This window comes from Aphelocoma coerulescens, chromosome 6 (assembly GCF_041296385.1).
Source record: "Aphelocoma coerulescens isolate FSJ_1873_10779 chromosome 6, UR_Acoe_1.0, whole genome shotgun sequence".
NCBI classification, from domain to species: Eukaryota; Metazoa; Chordata; class Aves; order Passeriformes; family Corvidae; genus Aphelocoma; species Aphelocoma coerulescens.
In genome coordinates, this window is record NC_091020.1 from 16,327,962 (window position 1) to 16,344,932 (window position 16,971).

The window sequence follows — 16,971 nt, forward strand, 5'->3', positions numbered from 1 at the left end:
CACCTCCTACTAACCATACTTTAAACATGGATCATACAGTTCACAGATTGTCACCTCAAAACCTGAAATCAGTTCACCTTGGAAAGTCATTATGCAAGACTCCAAAAATGGAGAAACAAGTTTAATCAGAGCCCTCAAGGATTCTCAAAAGATAACACAGTACAGAAAAAGACTTGAGGAATTAGAGCAGTGATTTCCATATGCAGTGCCTTTCTTTAGTCACCAAGAAAAATACTGCCTCTGGGCTTATTCATCACGAAAGACTGAAGGTGGATAGAAGAGAAAAACATAAGCAGGAAAACAGACTGATGTTCCTTGGAATGAGAAACCTGTTTTCAGCTTTGGTCATTGTCAGTTCTGTTTTATGCAAAGACACCATGGAAGAGTTGACATTGGTAAGAACAAGTAAGCTTACAGGGCTGGGAATGGAATCTGGATCCAAGCGTTTTGGTGGAGGTGGTGGTCCAGGCGGACTTCCATAATTTGGTGCTCCTGGATAGGCTCCTCCATAGTTTGGCTGGGGACCCCTCACCTGTCCAAAGGAACCTTAACAAGAAAAGAACATCAGAATCAAACAGCAGCTTAATATTAGGCATTTTCTCATTTGGCACTTCCCACATTTCCTGCCATCATTTAAAAAAAAAAAACCTCCAGAAAAATAAAGTCATGTGCTTTTCAATTAATTACAATTAAACATATTTATCACAGTGTTTTAGCTTAGACTGGTACATCTCTATCGACAATCCAATAAACTGATAGATACAATCCTCAAAACTAGACTTAAGGAAACAGGTTTCTGGGCTATTAGCTCTACCTCAGCCCAAACCAGCACACTACTGTAACTATTTTTAGAGTTTGTAATTGTTCATTACAATGCACATTAAGATCATGCACTATGAACATTTACCTGCAGAACTGTCTAACAGAAAGTACACACAGAACAGCCAAATAAGCCAGTGGATGATCCCTAATTCTTTAAATTAAAGAACTGCAAGGAGTTCCCCTGGGCAGTTTTGGCTCGTCTGAAATTACAGTAATAGGCTAATGTGTGATTTTTGCTTTTGTTTTGTAACTACCTCAAGCTATTTCATATTATTTTAGACAATTCCAGTCACTTACAGAGTAAGAGCATGATTTAACCCATTAGTATTTTTACAGTTCATAGGAATTTGAACAGATATTTTTAAGCAATTTACCTGTCCAGCTGTGCAAAGCTGCATGATTACTTTATCCCAGCTATCTGTGTTATTGATTAAAAACCAGCAAAAACTGGTTTGAATACAGAAAGCTTAACTGGTCTTACTTTTAAGTACATTTAAGATGTGCAAGCTTCTACAGGGAGAAAAATACGGTTATGAGAATTAAAGGAGAAAACACACAACTCCTTTTTCAATGTTTAACAACTCCTCTCATACACATTGCATATGCACAGTAGCCACAAATTTAAGAAGTATAAAATAAGGTTTTTCAGTATTTCTGATGTCTATTTTTGAACAGGTGAGGTTTCAGACATCAAATTAGAGTCCATAATAAAATTTTGATCACAAATTCTGGTAGTATTGTGGCACTAATTGCTAAACACTTTTTTGCCCAAGTAAGCTAGAATTCCTTTAGTTACATTAATCTTATTAACACCTGTATTATAAAATATCTTTGAATGACACATGATATTATCGTAGACATGAGCACAGGGAAACAAAATGGAAGCTTTGATGTGCAGCCAGGAGCCCACAAGTGACAACCCAAAATCTAGTTCTCAGTTTGCAGCATACAAAGAACAGGTAACTTAAAATTCCTATACTAGGAATACTCACCATTCTGCTGCATTTGGTATCCTGGCTGAGGAGGATGAGTGGGAGGAGATGGTCCATGGAGACCACCCATGGGAGGCCCAGGGTGCAGCCCTGCCATAGTTGATGGAGGTGGTGAGGATACATGATTAGGCTGGGATGATGGTGGTCCAGCAACTGTCTGCCCAGGCAGTGGTGGGCCTGGCATGGCAGGTGGCCTTGGAGCACCTGTGGTAGGGGGGTAAGAGGAAGGTCCAACCCCTGTAGAAGGGGGAGGTGGGGCAAAACCAGGAACTTGAGTAGGTAGGCGCTGAGTTGATACTGTCTGACCAGGAAACGGAGGCTGTGCCAAAGGAAGACCCTGAGACACACTGGTAGGAGGGGGTCCTTGGCTCGTACTATAAGGTGTGTAGAGACCAGATCCTGTTGCACTAAAGCTTCCTGAGACTGGGGGAACTGATGTTGGGGGACCTGGTAAGAAAAAAAAAAAAAAAGATATAACATCATTTTCTCCTATCCTCAAGACAATTAAGATGCAAGAAAAACCCATTTGCTCCAGATCACCTGAGTAAGTCTACCACTTTCTCATCTTCAGGTGAACTTACCAGTACTAGCAGAGACAAATCCTAAGTAACCATCCTCCTAGATTGACCAGAGAGCTGAAACTCTTTCAGGGGACCTGAAACTTGATAGTTCTTTCATTGCCTTCTCTCTCTAAGTCTAGCTGCTTATTTTACATAATCAGAATACATTTCAAGATTCAGTAAAAAAGGGCAAAGCCAGGAATAAGCAAAACATGAACCACCACAAGTCTATCCATGAATTTCTTGAACTAAGTTTCTATCTTAAACCCCACACTCAGTTGGAGCCTGTATATCAATAATGGTTTTGAGCTTTGTGGTTTTAATAGCATGAAACTAGCAGCTCTGTACTCTTTCTGAGAATAATTTTTGACAAACACATTGCCAAAAGGCCAAGGAAATCTGCATCCCCTACCTACTCGTAATTTTCCTATAAAATCTGACTTACGAGATGCTTGTTAAAAAGTACTTTAGCAAAGCAATTTTTAAATAGTCAGACCAGCTTACACATAAGGACAAAACTCTAGTCTCCAATTTAAAAAGTCCTTGAATCTACAGCAATGAGACTGTAGAACTAATACCATAGAACAAAGTATCTAAATTCAGTTTCTACTGTTAATTCAGTTTCTACTGTTAATTCAGTTTCTACTGTTAATTCAGTTTCTGCTGTTTAAGTAAGCTTTTTCTTGACTTCCAGCAGAACCCTTCACACAATCATTCAGAGTATTTTCAGTTCTTTGTGGTTTACATTTAGGAGGCCCTTTTTCCTTTCTTTTTTTTTTTTTTTTTACTGGACTGCTGCACAACAGTGGCAAGACATGTAGACTCTCCAACAGACAACTTAGGGGTAGACCATTTTGTGTTTCTCAAGATTCACCTAGTTGAGGATCAATGCTGTTATCCTCCTTTGTTATTCATGTCCAGCAGTGCCAGCACTGTCCCCTACAATAGTGTCAATTCTATTTTCCCCAATTATGACCTTTTTAGTTAAGAAAACTACTGTTTACTATGGCAGATGTCAACACTCAGAGAACTCCCATAACCATATGGCAATGAATCACTGACAAGAAAAAATCTTTTATGAAATTACTAGCAAAAATGAAAATCAATAGCATATTTCTGTAGCCAGGAAACCTTACCATAGCCCAGTCCAGCTGGGGGAGGAGCAGAGGCTGCAGTGCTGCCAATTGTCATCCCTGCCATGTGATTGCTGAGTTGCTGCACGCTGGCTGGGGGGGGCCCATATTGCTGGAACGTAGATGTCTGGCTGACAGGCGTGGGTGCTGAGCCTGGCAGAAACGGCTGAGAAGCAGGTGGCCTGAGAGGGAAGATGACAAACTTAACTGATTCTTCATTATAGAAGTTACAATTCTCTGCGCCTTTTAAAATTGTTCTACCACATAAATACTACCTGGGTCTCACATATTTACATGAAACACTGTAGCTCAGTTTTGGAAAAATAATTACATATCCTGCATGGATCTGAATCCTCTTCACCCCCCCAAAAAAAATCCTACTAGCTCTTAAAATACAAATGCTATGTTTTTGTTAATTCCATCTCAGTTATCGCAACAAATCAGTCTATAGGGTGAGTAACAGTAAGGCCTGCATGGCTATGTAAGAATGCTCTGCCACCCAAAACACTTGAACCCTCCAGGACTATTGCCACTTTCACCACAGAGGTCATGGCAGTATCTTTCTAGAAAAGATGCTGAAGAGCCTTAGATGACAGTAACTCAGGGATCCATAAAGGACAGAAGAGGACCCATAATCAATACGAAGACATTACCCAGTAAAGACAGCCACGTGGTCCAGAGATAATTTCACACTGCCAAGGAACAAATACTACAGGTGTGTGGATGCAATTGTTTTAAGACAAGACAGACCATGGGCATCAGATTTTTTTTAGGGGAAAATGACTACCACAAAGAATGTCTGTAGAGGAGAAGAGGTTTTCATCAGTCATTGACATCTGCTCATATCCTTCCACAAGTTTTTTATCTCCATATATACTCACTAATAAATACCCCTGTGGCAAAATGTTTCTCCAAAACAATAACAAAGCAATGAAGAAAGTCAATGTCCACCACAAAACCCCAAAGTATTTAGTTTGACTTAGATCTATAAAGTCTAGACCTAGCACAGGTCTACCAAGGCAGGATTTTGTTATAATTCACTCTTATCATATGCACCTCTGCATTGGGGCTGCTGAGGCTGGAATCCCATTTTGCACATCTCCATGTTCAAACTGACTGTATGCCAGGTGGCCAGAAGGATGAGATGCTCCAGAGGTTGGAGGGGGAGCTCCAGATGTTGGCGGGGCTCTTAAGGAACCTACAAACATAAGGAAAAAAAAAATTAAAATATCACAAATTATAAAAACAAGGGCTTGAACCAACTACCATGAAAAATTCAAGTGCAGAATTGCTGTAACAATACTCCAAGAGCAACAAATAATTTATGCACAAATAATTTTAGTCAGTGTCACTAGTTACCATCTCCACATAGATCAAGCAGAAAATTTGTGCTGTGGAGGGTCTTCAAAAGACAACTTCACCTTTTATGAAGAAAAGAAAATTACCTTGTCAGTAAGATACCGAATCTTTTCCCCTCCAAGACCAATTATGTTTTTCTAAACCAAGAAGAGTATTCAATGGAATCTAATGTTCATTACAGTCAGTTTTCCCTATCTCAAAGATAAGCAGGCTATGCAAGCAGATTCAGTTTTCAAAAACTACATTATTTACTGCATTTATATATAACATTATGGGGGCCACCACAGACTGTTCTTTCCAGCCTCTCAGGGTTGGAGACACAAATACTTTCCCATCTTTCAGCGTGAGCTCGTTCAGTCACAGCCTAAACATATTTGCCTCAGAAACCAGTCTTTCCACAGACCACAAAATGTTGGATACAATACCAGCAGACGAACTGCAGTTTTTACTTCCAAAAAAGAGAATATAAACTTCTCTTTTAATAATACTATATTAACAATGCTGGTAATTAGAACAACTGTATGACCATGCCTGTTAACCACAAGGGAACCTATTTCATGTATGGGGTATCATTAAGTACAGATGGCTAAAACTGCCCCATGAGACCAGGGCCACCACACACACACACACACACACTGTTGTGTCACTCTGACAGTGACCGCATGGCAAGTTTCAAAGGGATTCTGAAACCTTCTTGTGAGGAACCATTACAAAATAGGAAATAAGGGGAGCCATTTCTCAATTCTACAGTGTAATTTATACCCTAAAGCATGAGGTTTCAACTCATACATTTTATCTTAGCTGCTGCAGCCAATTCTTAGCAAACCTGGGGATGTAAAGTCAAGGAAGGAATTAACTAGACCTTGTATGAATAACTGATAATTTCCTGGGGTTTTTTCTTTATTACTAAACCTCCTGCCGCTCTTCATTTTGAAACAGGATTTATTAACTCCTAGAGACATTTATTATTTTTATATATTTTAATCTCATTAATCTTGTCTTTTCTAAACTACTGTTACAGCACCTTCATCTTACTGTTCCTCTGGCTAAGCATTTCCTGATCTCTAACTATTCGTAGGGTATTTCTTTTGAATTTCTTTTGTGATACCTCCCATCTATTTAGTACTTTCTTTCCTCTGATAGTACATGTAAATTGTTTGGCCTTCTTCTTTTGTCTTTGAAGGCATATTTAATCCAGTTCCTAGAGGGATCCTACACACTTTTTTTTATATACATTAAGTCAAATTCCTCCACCCCCAAATTTAACAGGCATACCATTTGACAAATATTGTTTACTTCAGAAAAAGCTTTGGAAGTATTTTTTTTCTAGTTCTTATCACAAGTATACTTCTGGAACCCCAACCACAGACTGCTCAAATGGTCACTGAATAAGAAATCACTAGAACAGGTATAGGTATCTAGTGGTTTATTACCCTAATATTCATTTTTCTTGACAAATCCTCAAATTCCCCTTCCAACATCTTTGAGATGTTCTTACTTATTAAAGACTTCAAAATGGAGGTAACTGACAGCAAAATGGGAAATGCCTATGATTTTCCTCAAAGCCCTGAGGTGGGCTTTGGTGGTCTTCTGACACCCTAATCTTCAAAAAAAATTGACACCACTAAAAATAGTTCTTCCAAAATACCACTAGTTAGAAAAAAGGAGAAGTACAATATGGTTTCTTGCAGCATTTCTAATTCTTACATTTTGATTGCTAGTTGTGAAAAGACGTTTCCTACTTCAAGTCACAGCTTTCGGAAAAGTAATTATTCCTAGCATGTATTTGGATTCTAAGTATAGCCAAGAAAGTCAAAAACTTGTTTTTTCCCTTAAACGAAAGCACAAGCTACACAAATCTCATGACTTCCAGTAACAATCTCCTGGTGGTTTGAGGAGATTTTTCACTTCTTTTCAATGCTATCCCTTCAAATCTCACTTTCCCTCTCAAGTGTGAGACCCAGTTCTTTTAAACTAAGGGTTGTACCTGATAGAACCTGAATGAGCCAATTCAGGTTTTGAAATCAGATTTCAGAAAACATTAGTCACAAGTCAAGTTTTATCTATGAATCAGCATGCATAAGGGATTTCTACTAGGGTTATTTCTTCATATCCTATTTATGCTTTTGGAATGCTGCCTACAAATAGATTGGGAAATGCCCCACCCACCTCTGCCTAAACAATCAGGTACCCAACCTTTGAGATAGGTATCCATATTAAAGGAGAACGTGGCACAGAAGCAGTGACACAGCACAAACACTCCCACAGAAAGAACACCATTTACCTATGAAATTAGGTGCAAGAGAAGTGTCAGAGTTGAGAGATACAGGAGAGCCCTTCGAAGGAAACCCCAAGGAAGGAAAGTAACCTGGAAAGACAGAATACACCAGTAAATCAAGCCTGAGAGAAAGCACTGAGAAACAGCCTTTCCAATGCTGAGAACAGCCTGCAATCCAGAAAATACCATATACACAAAATTCATGTCATCTACCACCTTGTTCCTTAAGCTACACTTCCTCTCTTCTACCATGCATAACATATTACAAATGTAGTCTTTACACTAACACAAATGTTAACAGTTTCATATAGTAAGCCTAATGTAAAATGATCCTGTCACAGTCTAATTGTTAATGGTATTCAGATAATTATGTTTGCACTTTCAACTACATGACCTCATCTGAAGGAAACCAGTAGACTGACTAAAGGACCGGGACAAAATTGTTCTGGTTTTTTCAATATTCTTGTAACAAGAAGCAACTACTTTCAGCTAGCACCATAGCACTCCACTTCTGGTCCCCAGAAAGATTATCATCACTGCCACGGCATTTCCATGATTCCATTTAGTTAGAGTCAGGGTTTGTCACATAAATCAGATGCAAAACTCTCCCTGACTAAGGATGGTACTGGCTCCCAACATTTCTCCACTCAGTCCTCCGAGCAATTTTACTGTTATTTTAAAAATAAATCCCTAAGACAACTATTTTGAGATTACAGAGTAACATTCGCCGTTTTCCTTTTACCCCCTCAGTGTTTCCTAAATTCCTGCCTCTGAAATGAATTCTCTCTCCTCTACATTATGCAGCTACAACAGGTCTTGCCACAAAGACTTGCAGTAAACATGTGTGGTGGTAGAAAGGATAACTGTCACTATGTTTACTATCACCTGTCTGCTGTTTCTGATAATGTGTTGCTCATTTTACTCCCTCTTCCACAGGGATCTCATACTCAGCAGCCACTGACAGGTCAGCCTCTGGCTGTTGTGCTAGTGCTGTGAATTTTACATTACTTTCTTCTAAAGACAGGAATCCTAAACAGTAGGTCCAAAATGCACAGCCTGACAACTGGATTTCCTTAATACAGTCTGCTAAGTCCAGGAACGATGGGCTCAGAAAAAAAGATGGAAAAAAATCCCCACAAACTGTGGATGGCCTTTGCCTGATAATAACAATAAAGTACATGAGACACTACCTGAGTAGTGCAATACAGTTTTGTTGTTCAAATGAGACCACCTTGCTGCCCTCAGTGTCACACCACCCTTCAATCATTACTGGCACAAGATCTGCATTTTTAATCTGCACAAGTGTATATTAATGTTTTCAAGGTATCTAGGTATGCCATTACTGAGCTGTCATAAACCACATTTAATTTTGGAACCACTGTTCCAAAATTAAAAAAGGCAAACCAGAAATAATCCAGAAGAAAAAAGCTAATTCTCTTAAAAAGAGATGCTTGTCAGGCTTGTAAAGTCTGAAAATTCTTGAAGTAACTGATAGGAGATGCTCATCAGTTTCTTTTCACAAACACCCTAATCACTCTTCACACTGCTAACAGCCAAAACCTCTTTTATATAAATAGCTGCACTGATGCAACTTTTCCAAATCTGTGGTAATTTTTCTTCTTCTTGAATCCCCTTCTCTCCCTCACTAAAGCAAGTACAATTTCTCCCCATTCCTTCCATTGGACAGAAAACACAAGCTAGTCAATGGCTACAGCAAGCAGTCAAAAAGAGTGCTCAGTGGCTGAGCTCTGCCTCTGTTTTCCTGGGAAGCAGGGTTTCTTTCCTCCACTTAGAGATGATTTTCATTACTTTTACAGAATTCAAACCCTTTGTGAAATTAATTCAAAATTCTCAGAAAGTGCTGTTAGAAGAGATTTATTGAAAGCATGGGAGGAAGAGGATTAAGGAAAGAAAAGGAAGATGGGGCAACTGAATAATCCATTCTTTACCACACCACACTTAACTCTTTTACTCCGCTACTCTACTAACTCTACACAAAAATCCAACAGTGCAATTATTCAGCACCCAAACTGCAGTCCCCCATTTCTGTTCATTTCAAGACAACTAGAGGCACTTTGGTTGTTCTATCCTCATTGCATCTGGGTTAAAATTCAAGAAGTTGCAAAAGACTGAAGATGTACTTGCAGGGGGAATAGTATGGAGATGATTAGCATGACCAGCATAGTCCTAATTACCTTAGAACACCCATCTGAAACCTAAACAAATATTTTTAAGTTCATGTTGTGCTAATTTCAGCAAAACTGAATTCATCCCTGTGATCTGAAAAGGCAGACATACTTGTATTCAAAGCTATAGTTATTTTCTACTCTACATTTCTCATGTTAAAGTCATTATTGATTTCCCAAAGCAATTCAGGTACTTGAAAACCAAGACTCACAAAATTCTTTATAAAAGTCAGGCTTCCTTTTGAAAACAGGAAACCAAAAGTTGAATTACTCTTTTTTTTTTTTTTTTTTTTTTTTTTTAACAGACAAAAATAACAAGGGATATGATCCTGCAGAATCAGTGAAATTCTGGAATACATTAGCTTGCCACATGTCTACAAACTTTTTATTGAATTTAAAGACATTAGAGAAAATAGCTCCAAATACGCTTTCTACCTGGAGTTGTATGTCTTAATCTTTCAGGATGAAGGGCAGATCTTTCTACATAATAATGTAAGGCAGGCTCAATTATAAATCTGTTACAATCCCTAACTGCTGCCTCTCGACGTAACCTTACCAGGAAGACTCTTCTAGTCAGGTGCTTCAGTAACACAGGGACATGGACATAGAGAAAAAAGCAGGCTGTTTCTCAACATGTTAATTTTATGTACTACCAAAAGAAGAGTAAGCCCTATAAACTGGACAAGAGACAGCACAACAACCTCAGAATATGTGATGACATGATTTTTAGCATCATGCAAATTACATAGAGAAAAAAAGATAATCACTACCACAAGAAAAAAGAAGACTTACAATAGGAAGTATACAGCAAAAATTCCATGCACGCCACAATTCACACGTTACCAATCATTAAGTATTGACTGAGCAGTACCTTGTGGAGGGACTGGCTGTTGATATCCTGGCATCGGCCCATTATAAGCTCCATACTGCGACTGAGGAACCCCTGGCAATGACTGTGCTCCGTAGGCAGGCTGCTGGTATCCCTGATATCCAGGCTGAGGTTGCCCGTAAGGAGGCCCCGTGTGAGCTTGCTGGTTTACACTCATTGTATTCACATCCCCAAACTAATCTCACCTGCAAAAAGGGGGGGAAAAATGACTTTTAACAGATATAAAACCAAACTGGTCAGCATCCCTACTGTTTTCAAATAAGTGAGAGATCCTAAGATACTTGGGAAGCTAAAACATTAATAGTAACTTACTCTTGCACAGCAATTTTTTCAAGCAATATAAATGCTTTACAAGAGCTATTTAAAACAGTATTTTCAGAAACTACGTTTTCTAATCAACTTAGTCAGTGTTTCATCCTGGTTAGACTTGTGATCATCATCTTTGACAGAAACACCATCATTTGCCATTCCATAGCAGATTATTAACAAGCTTCCTGAGAAACCTTATGAACTACCTCCACCTCACAGAATCAGACCAACAGAAAATAGATTTCATTATACAGATGAGTGATTCCTTAATATTCCTTACCACTTCAATAACACTGAGCAAGTTCAGCTGTCACCTTTGTGTTAGTTTACTTGATCATGTTTCCTTGTTACAAGAAACACACTTCACCATCCACAAAGGCAGCTGCTTGAAGTGTTTGAAAGAATCTAGAACAGGACCGGTATAGGGGGCTATAGCCTCTTCTTCTTTTTAGCAATAGATGATTTAAATTCCTTGCTATGTACATACATTTCAGAAAACAAAGATATTCCAAAAGCAATATGTTCACCTAGGAAAGACGTTCAAAATGGAAAATTATCACAGGCAAAGATGGCACTAAAGGAGTTATACCAAAGTGCAAGACCTGAAACAAGAGTGTCAGAGACAGGGGAGACATTTCTTACCAAACTTTCACGAGAAATCTTGCTTAAATGACAGATTCCCAATTCCCCTAACTAACTGTATAAAGAGACTGACTAGCTTTATAACAAGAAAAGCAGTAATGTTATTGTAAGACCTCAAACCAAGCAGGCAATTCTCACAACAGCAAGCAGGCAGATAACCCATAGTGCCTTTCATTTGTGGAGAGTCAAGGAGATGACTTTAGGGGCAGAAGATTCCCTCGTGGTGTGTTTCTCATAAGAATATTTTGCATCTCCTGTAATTCTTTGGACACTCCATGCCACTGTTATCCTCTTTAGCTAAGACTACCTACACTAACACTAAAGAAATGTGCTTAGGGCAACTAAATTGTTTACTAAAAAACTTTATATAAAAAGTTTATATAAAAATGCAAAGTAAAAGTAAAATAAATAACTAATGTTGCCCTCGTATTCTTCTCCAAACCCTATGATGAACTTGTGTGTTAAAGATACCAAGTAAATCATAACACAGAGGAGACAGAAGTGCAACAGCCACCAACCACTTGAGGCAAAGCCTGACAAGGAATCTGTAGCTTAACTCAATCAGGTAGCAAATCCCCAAGATGGTTTGCCTACACTTTGATTAGCACATGCCAAACAATGTAAAGGTTGGTTCTTCACGTTACCAAAAATATAATGCCAAAGAATTATTTCAGCAGCTGACACCACAGTTGTACAGCAAAGGTACTGGAAGAACTACAGCCCTGTAAGAATCATCCACATGAAGAAATTCTTTCATACATATAATAAAGGGAAAATACATATATCACAATAGAGAGATTGAATTATTTACAAAAGAAAGCTAGCACAATACATAAGAAATACATTTAACCTCCTACAGCTAGTAAACATGACAAATGTCAATACTAAAATTATTAATACTTACTCCAAAATTAGATTTTAAACTTCTTTGAAAGGAAATAAGGGAAGTTTTACATTTTTATTCTCCAAGCTGTATAAAGGCAAAGATAGGGCTTTTGTTTAGAAGAAGATCTCCTTGTAAATATTTAAAGGTAATTTGCTCTTCAAAGTTAACATGTCATTTGCAACAGCTTACAAGAGCGTGACAGAATTTTTCACCAGCCTGCAGTGGTTTTAAACATGGTTACTCTCTTGCTGTCATAACATGTAATCTCTAAAAATTCTGGTTTCCCACACCACCTTTAACTTAGTTCTGCAAAACAATCTAACCTGAGCAGCCATGTGGCCAGGAAGTCTGGACTTTGGGACCTGCTCCCTTCCCAAGTTCCCTGAAAGGTTAACCTCTTCCTGCCCAGGCAGGCAATCAGTGTCACCACACTGCAATCACAGACCTACTCTCAGCCACCTCCTGTTCTGTACAAACAGTAAAAAAAGAAAGTGCCTCCTGCAAAGGTGGGGGTACAGGGAAAAAAGACCACTTCGAGAGGACTCCTCCACCTTCTCATCTTGGAACATCTGGGCAGGGCTTTCTGACAAGAAAGAAGGGCTGCTTTCTCTTCTTCCTGCCCTTGCTTTACTGGATTGCACACGAGGAACTTGGCTTCTAGTCACTGCCCCTGCAAACAGGTCCCTCCTCCAGAAGAGCTGCAGAGTAGCAGTATTCCACAGGATAACTCCTTTTAGACCTACAGAAATCCCTGAACAGATCCAATGTCCGAACAAGGAATTACTACAGGGCAGAAGACCAATCTTTCATGATTTTTCTCCTGTTTTTCTAAAGCATGATAGGACAAGAACTCAAGCATGTCCCTTGCAAACCACTTCTGACTTACTGCTGTGAGTGTATATCCAGTAAGTGATCTTACCTGATGATCTTTTAATATTCCCTTTTCAGCCTTCCCTCCCTCACATGGATATCAGTATTTCCTGCCTGAGCAGGTGATATCTGTCAGCTTGTTGCTCTCCACAATACCAAAACCGAGAGGTAAGCTGATTTAATGCACATCTTATAGAGAAAAAGAGTTTTGAGATAATCTCCTAGTTTTGTGGAAAAAGTAGCTACACAAACAAGACGGTTCTAACTCAGCGTCCCAGCTGAAAGGTAGATACACCTCAGACCTTTAGCTAGCCCATGTGCCAGCCAGCACAGGTTCATCTCCACCACACCACAAGTTGATACTTGCTCTACACTGGCAGAGGGTCAAGGAGGGAGACTTAACAAGTCCAGTGCTGAAGTGCGGACAAGGCTGCTTCATTATTTTGGTGCTCAACTTGCTCTGAACATAAGGCTTGTGGCATGCTTGCTCATCGCTGATGTGAAATACCATAGGGCAGGACCAAGAATATCTGCCTCTGAGAAGGTGGAAGACAACTGTCACTGAGTCTGTTTTCCCTCCTCCCCAGTACAAGTTATTTGTATCAAACATTCATTTTGTCTCCACTCAAAAAACATCTCTGTGCAAATTAGAACCTGGTCACTTGAAGAGATATGGAGAAGGGGAGAATTTTGTGCCCTGTCTTATGACATGAAGGGTGAGTGGGATTTGGAGAATGATAGAATACATATACCAGAGAGGGAGAAATGGAGATAACAGGCCATTTCACTGGATAAAAATGCTGAGGATTCCTTTGCACGTAGTAACATTACCAAAACTAAGCCAAACAATACTGACACATGGTGTTGAACATATTACTAGTCAGCAGTTACGATACACAAGGCTCAAACAAGCAGGACTGATGCTACAGAAAAAAATCTGTGACAAGTGGTCATTACCATAAAAAACAATTTTCCTGCAAAGTAGGAAGCAGTCACTCTGTGCCATTTTCAATTCCTCTGTATAAAGGCAGCTGACCATGAAGTTTTTGTCAAAACATTTACAAAGCTACAATTACACCAGAAGGCTGCTGTACTAGACAGACAACCAGTGAAGATCAGTAACAAACTGATGGGAAGAAAATACACAGGAATAATGGGGGGGTATGGAGTATCTACATTTTTACAAGAGCTTCAAGATTCCTCAGTATCCACACAAATCAGACCACAGTGAAGTTTTTATGACATGCTTAAAAAACCCCTAGTGATTCATATGAGCTCATTTCAATGAGCAAACCTCCCAGATCACTGAAAACTTCATATTCATCATTTTTTATAGTCTGTATTCACTGTTAACTCCCTTTTGAGACTGAAAAGCTTGATCTCATCAGTTCTTGTTCATTTTCTAAAGGAAAGGCATACAGCAAAATTACCTTCCTTCAGAAAGATGGTAGTGCCTTTTTTTACTGGTCCCAGAGAAGGAAAAGACTTGTTTGTTTCAACTTCTGAGGAGACGAATACTTTAAAAAAAACAAACCCCAAACCCACAACAACAAAAAAATCCCATACACAACCCAAGACAACAACATGGCCACCTATTTTATCCTGAAACTGAAGGAAATATGTCTATTTACTTTAACACAAAAATCAAAACTATTTCCAAGAGATGGAATAGAAGGAGAGCACCAGCAATTCAGAATATTGCCTACAGTGCTTTTAATGTTTCTGTTCTGGAAGCAGCAAGGTTTTGCTACTCTTACAAAGACCTAGACTCTGGAGCTAAGAACACTCTTTGGAAAGGCAGATGTCCTTGCTTTTGTTTCATTGACAGCTTGACTATGTCTTCTACGAGCACTCATGGAACACTTAGTTCTTTTCAGATATAAAAAATTCCTCAGTTTTTTTTCTATAGAAAATCCTGGAAAAGAAACTCATGTCCTAGAAGTCAGAAACTGCCAACTAATCTGTAAACCCACAGGCCATTGTAACAAATGCTTCCCACACATTTGTCCAAATCAACCCAATGGCAACATTGGAACCAACTCCAATCTGGTTGTAATATGTGGCACTCTGTCTTCCTGCTTGTGCAGATTCTCAACTTGTTACACCACAGGGAACATTTTCTTCATCTATGCATTTTGAGTTACTGCCAGAAACGTTTAATAGTTCATGAAAGGTATAAGACACAGTTTTCAAAGTGAATCTAAGGCGTGATCACTTCTATACTCTTCTAAAGAAGGACCACACTAAACCCAGTCTTGTTAGGCTGATTCATCATCCTGGGCAAGGTACAATACAGTATACAAGGTACAAGAGTGAAAGTGATTAAAAACTGACTACAAAAAACCCCATCTTAGTCTTGACCTATCCTTAAAACTACCACTGTTTCCAACCCCTGCCATCACCACCAGATTTCTACTTCAGTAACATTTTATACTTTGTTGACTCAAGTCTCCTGGTGGGACTGATTCACACCTCTATCACTGTAATAAAGCTCCAGGAAAAGATTTGAAAAACGCTCTGTTATGATCATGGCTTCTGAAGAGCAACCCTGTCACTGACAAAGTCACTGACAATACAGCATCAACAAAATCACAGTGAAAGATCTATTTCTTAGCTACCTCCACATACATGCGGCCATATATACGCTACAATGAGTGAAGTAATCTGAATCATTTCTGTGAACCTTGCATAAGCATAATTGATTAGAAAAAGTTACGTGGGCAGTTTCAAATTTAGAGAATAGGCCAGAAGGAAGAAAGTAAGAATGCGAATATATAGAATAAGCCTAAAAAACAAGTTTTCTTCACATACATTGTAACACTGGCCATCTTTCATCCAAAATTTCTGTGCTCTGACTTCCTCTACACAAACATACATTACATGATTTCCATCACTTGCAAGAAACAAAAAGGTCAGAATTAGCTTTTCCTAATACATACTGCCATTTTATACTGTCTTTTAGTGCTTTCTAAGTTAACAACGAATCTTGCTGAACATGTATAAACAAGCTCTATCTTCACAACTTATCCCTAACACAGCTTTCCAAACCTAAAGAACAAGAAACATCCACCTTCTCTCTTCTGAAGAGACCTTGTTGTTGATCACTGTTGGTGACTCTTTGTACCTTGCCCTTCCTTAGCCAACCATCAATTCTTCCTTTGATTTTTGACCCTCCGTTTGGTAATAACTGTTACAGGAAGATAACACAGTCCTACCATAGCAGGAAAAACCATTCAAAGAGGTACAAGCACCAAACCACTCATCAAAGAAATAATCCTTTAAATAGCTGTTCACTGCTATAAACCAGCTTTCAGTGATGAAATTAGAACCTGGAGTGAGTGTCACAGCATATTAAGAAGCAATTATATATTTTTTTATATTGATGTCCACTTCACAGTCTGTCTACAGCAATAAAAAGAATCCTGAACGGCACAGCTTCAAGCCAAAAAGGGTAGTTCCATTAGCAGGAATTTGTTCCACAAAAAAATGGATAGAAATGTTTATGTTTTCACAGAGTGTATGTATATACATGATTGAAAGTAAGTCTCCTTTAAAGAGGAAAGCTTGGAAATTTTTGGCTACATATATTTCTATCCATCCCATAACTGGAACACCTACTCTAGGAGAAGGTTGGGGGAAAGAAAAAAACAATGTTAAAGCCAGAGTTCCCTAAATTTACTCAGGAAAACTTCCTATTAATAAACAGTAAAGACTTTAGTACAAAATCAGCAGTCACCTCCCATTCCAGTGATGTGATTTTTTACTGCTTATATAAAACGACAAAAAAGAATTTGCATGTTATGTCTCAGATGGTGATTTCTATCCAATATTCCTCACAACATTTGGTAAAGTTAACTACAGAATACTGTAACAGAAATACCTAGAAATACTTTTAAGGAATTATCACATTAATAGCTAATACCAAACTGCAAAAATCTGTATTTTCAATGACAGTACAAACATTAATTCCTGTGGATAACTTATGACATAGGCATAAGCAATTCTCTTATGTTCCAGCAAGCACTTCCATTAGCCAGTAAGTTTA

The 16,971-nt window shown here is 38.6% G+C and overlaps 1 protein-coding gene across 5 annotated transcripts in view; it reads right to left on the reverse strand.

The window, feature by feature from the left end:
• The window catches only part of SEC24C (SEC24 homolog C, COPII coat complex component), a 36,424-nt gene that overhangs the window by 18,463 nt on the left and 990 nt on the right, over positions 1-16,971 (reverse strand). For 3 of the 5 annotated variants that reach the window (XM_069019379.1, XM_069019377.1, XM_069019378.1), the window contains exons 2-7: positions 10,202-10,404; positions 7,151-7,234; positions 4,564-4,705; positions 3,511-3,689; positions 1,815-2,261; positions 416-546 (exon numbers count right to left, since the gene is read on the reverse strand). In XM_069019379.1, the coding sequence (XP_068875480.1) occupies positions 416-546; positions 1,815-2,261; positions 3,511-3,689; positions 4,564-4,705; positions 7,151-7,234; positions 10,202-10,376 (1,158 nt within the window). In that variant the 5' untranslated portion in view covers positions 10,377-10,404. The remainder of the gene's footprint in view (positions 1-415; positions 547-1,814; positions 2,262-3,510; positions 3,690-4,563; positions 4,706-7,150; positions 7,235-10,201; positions 10,405-16,971) is intronic. The other 2 variants (XM_069019381.1, XM_069019380.1) reach the window with 1 other exon arrangement.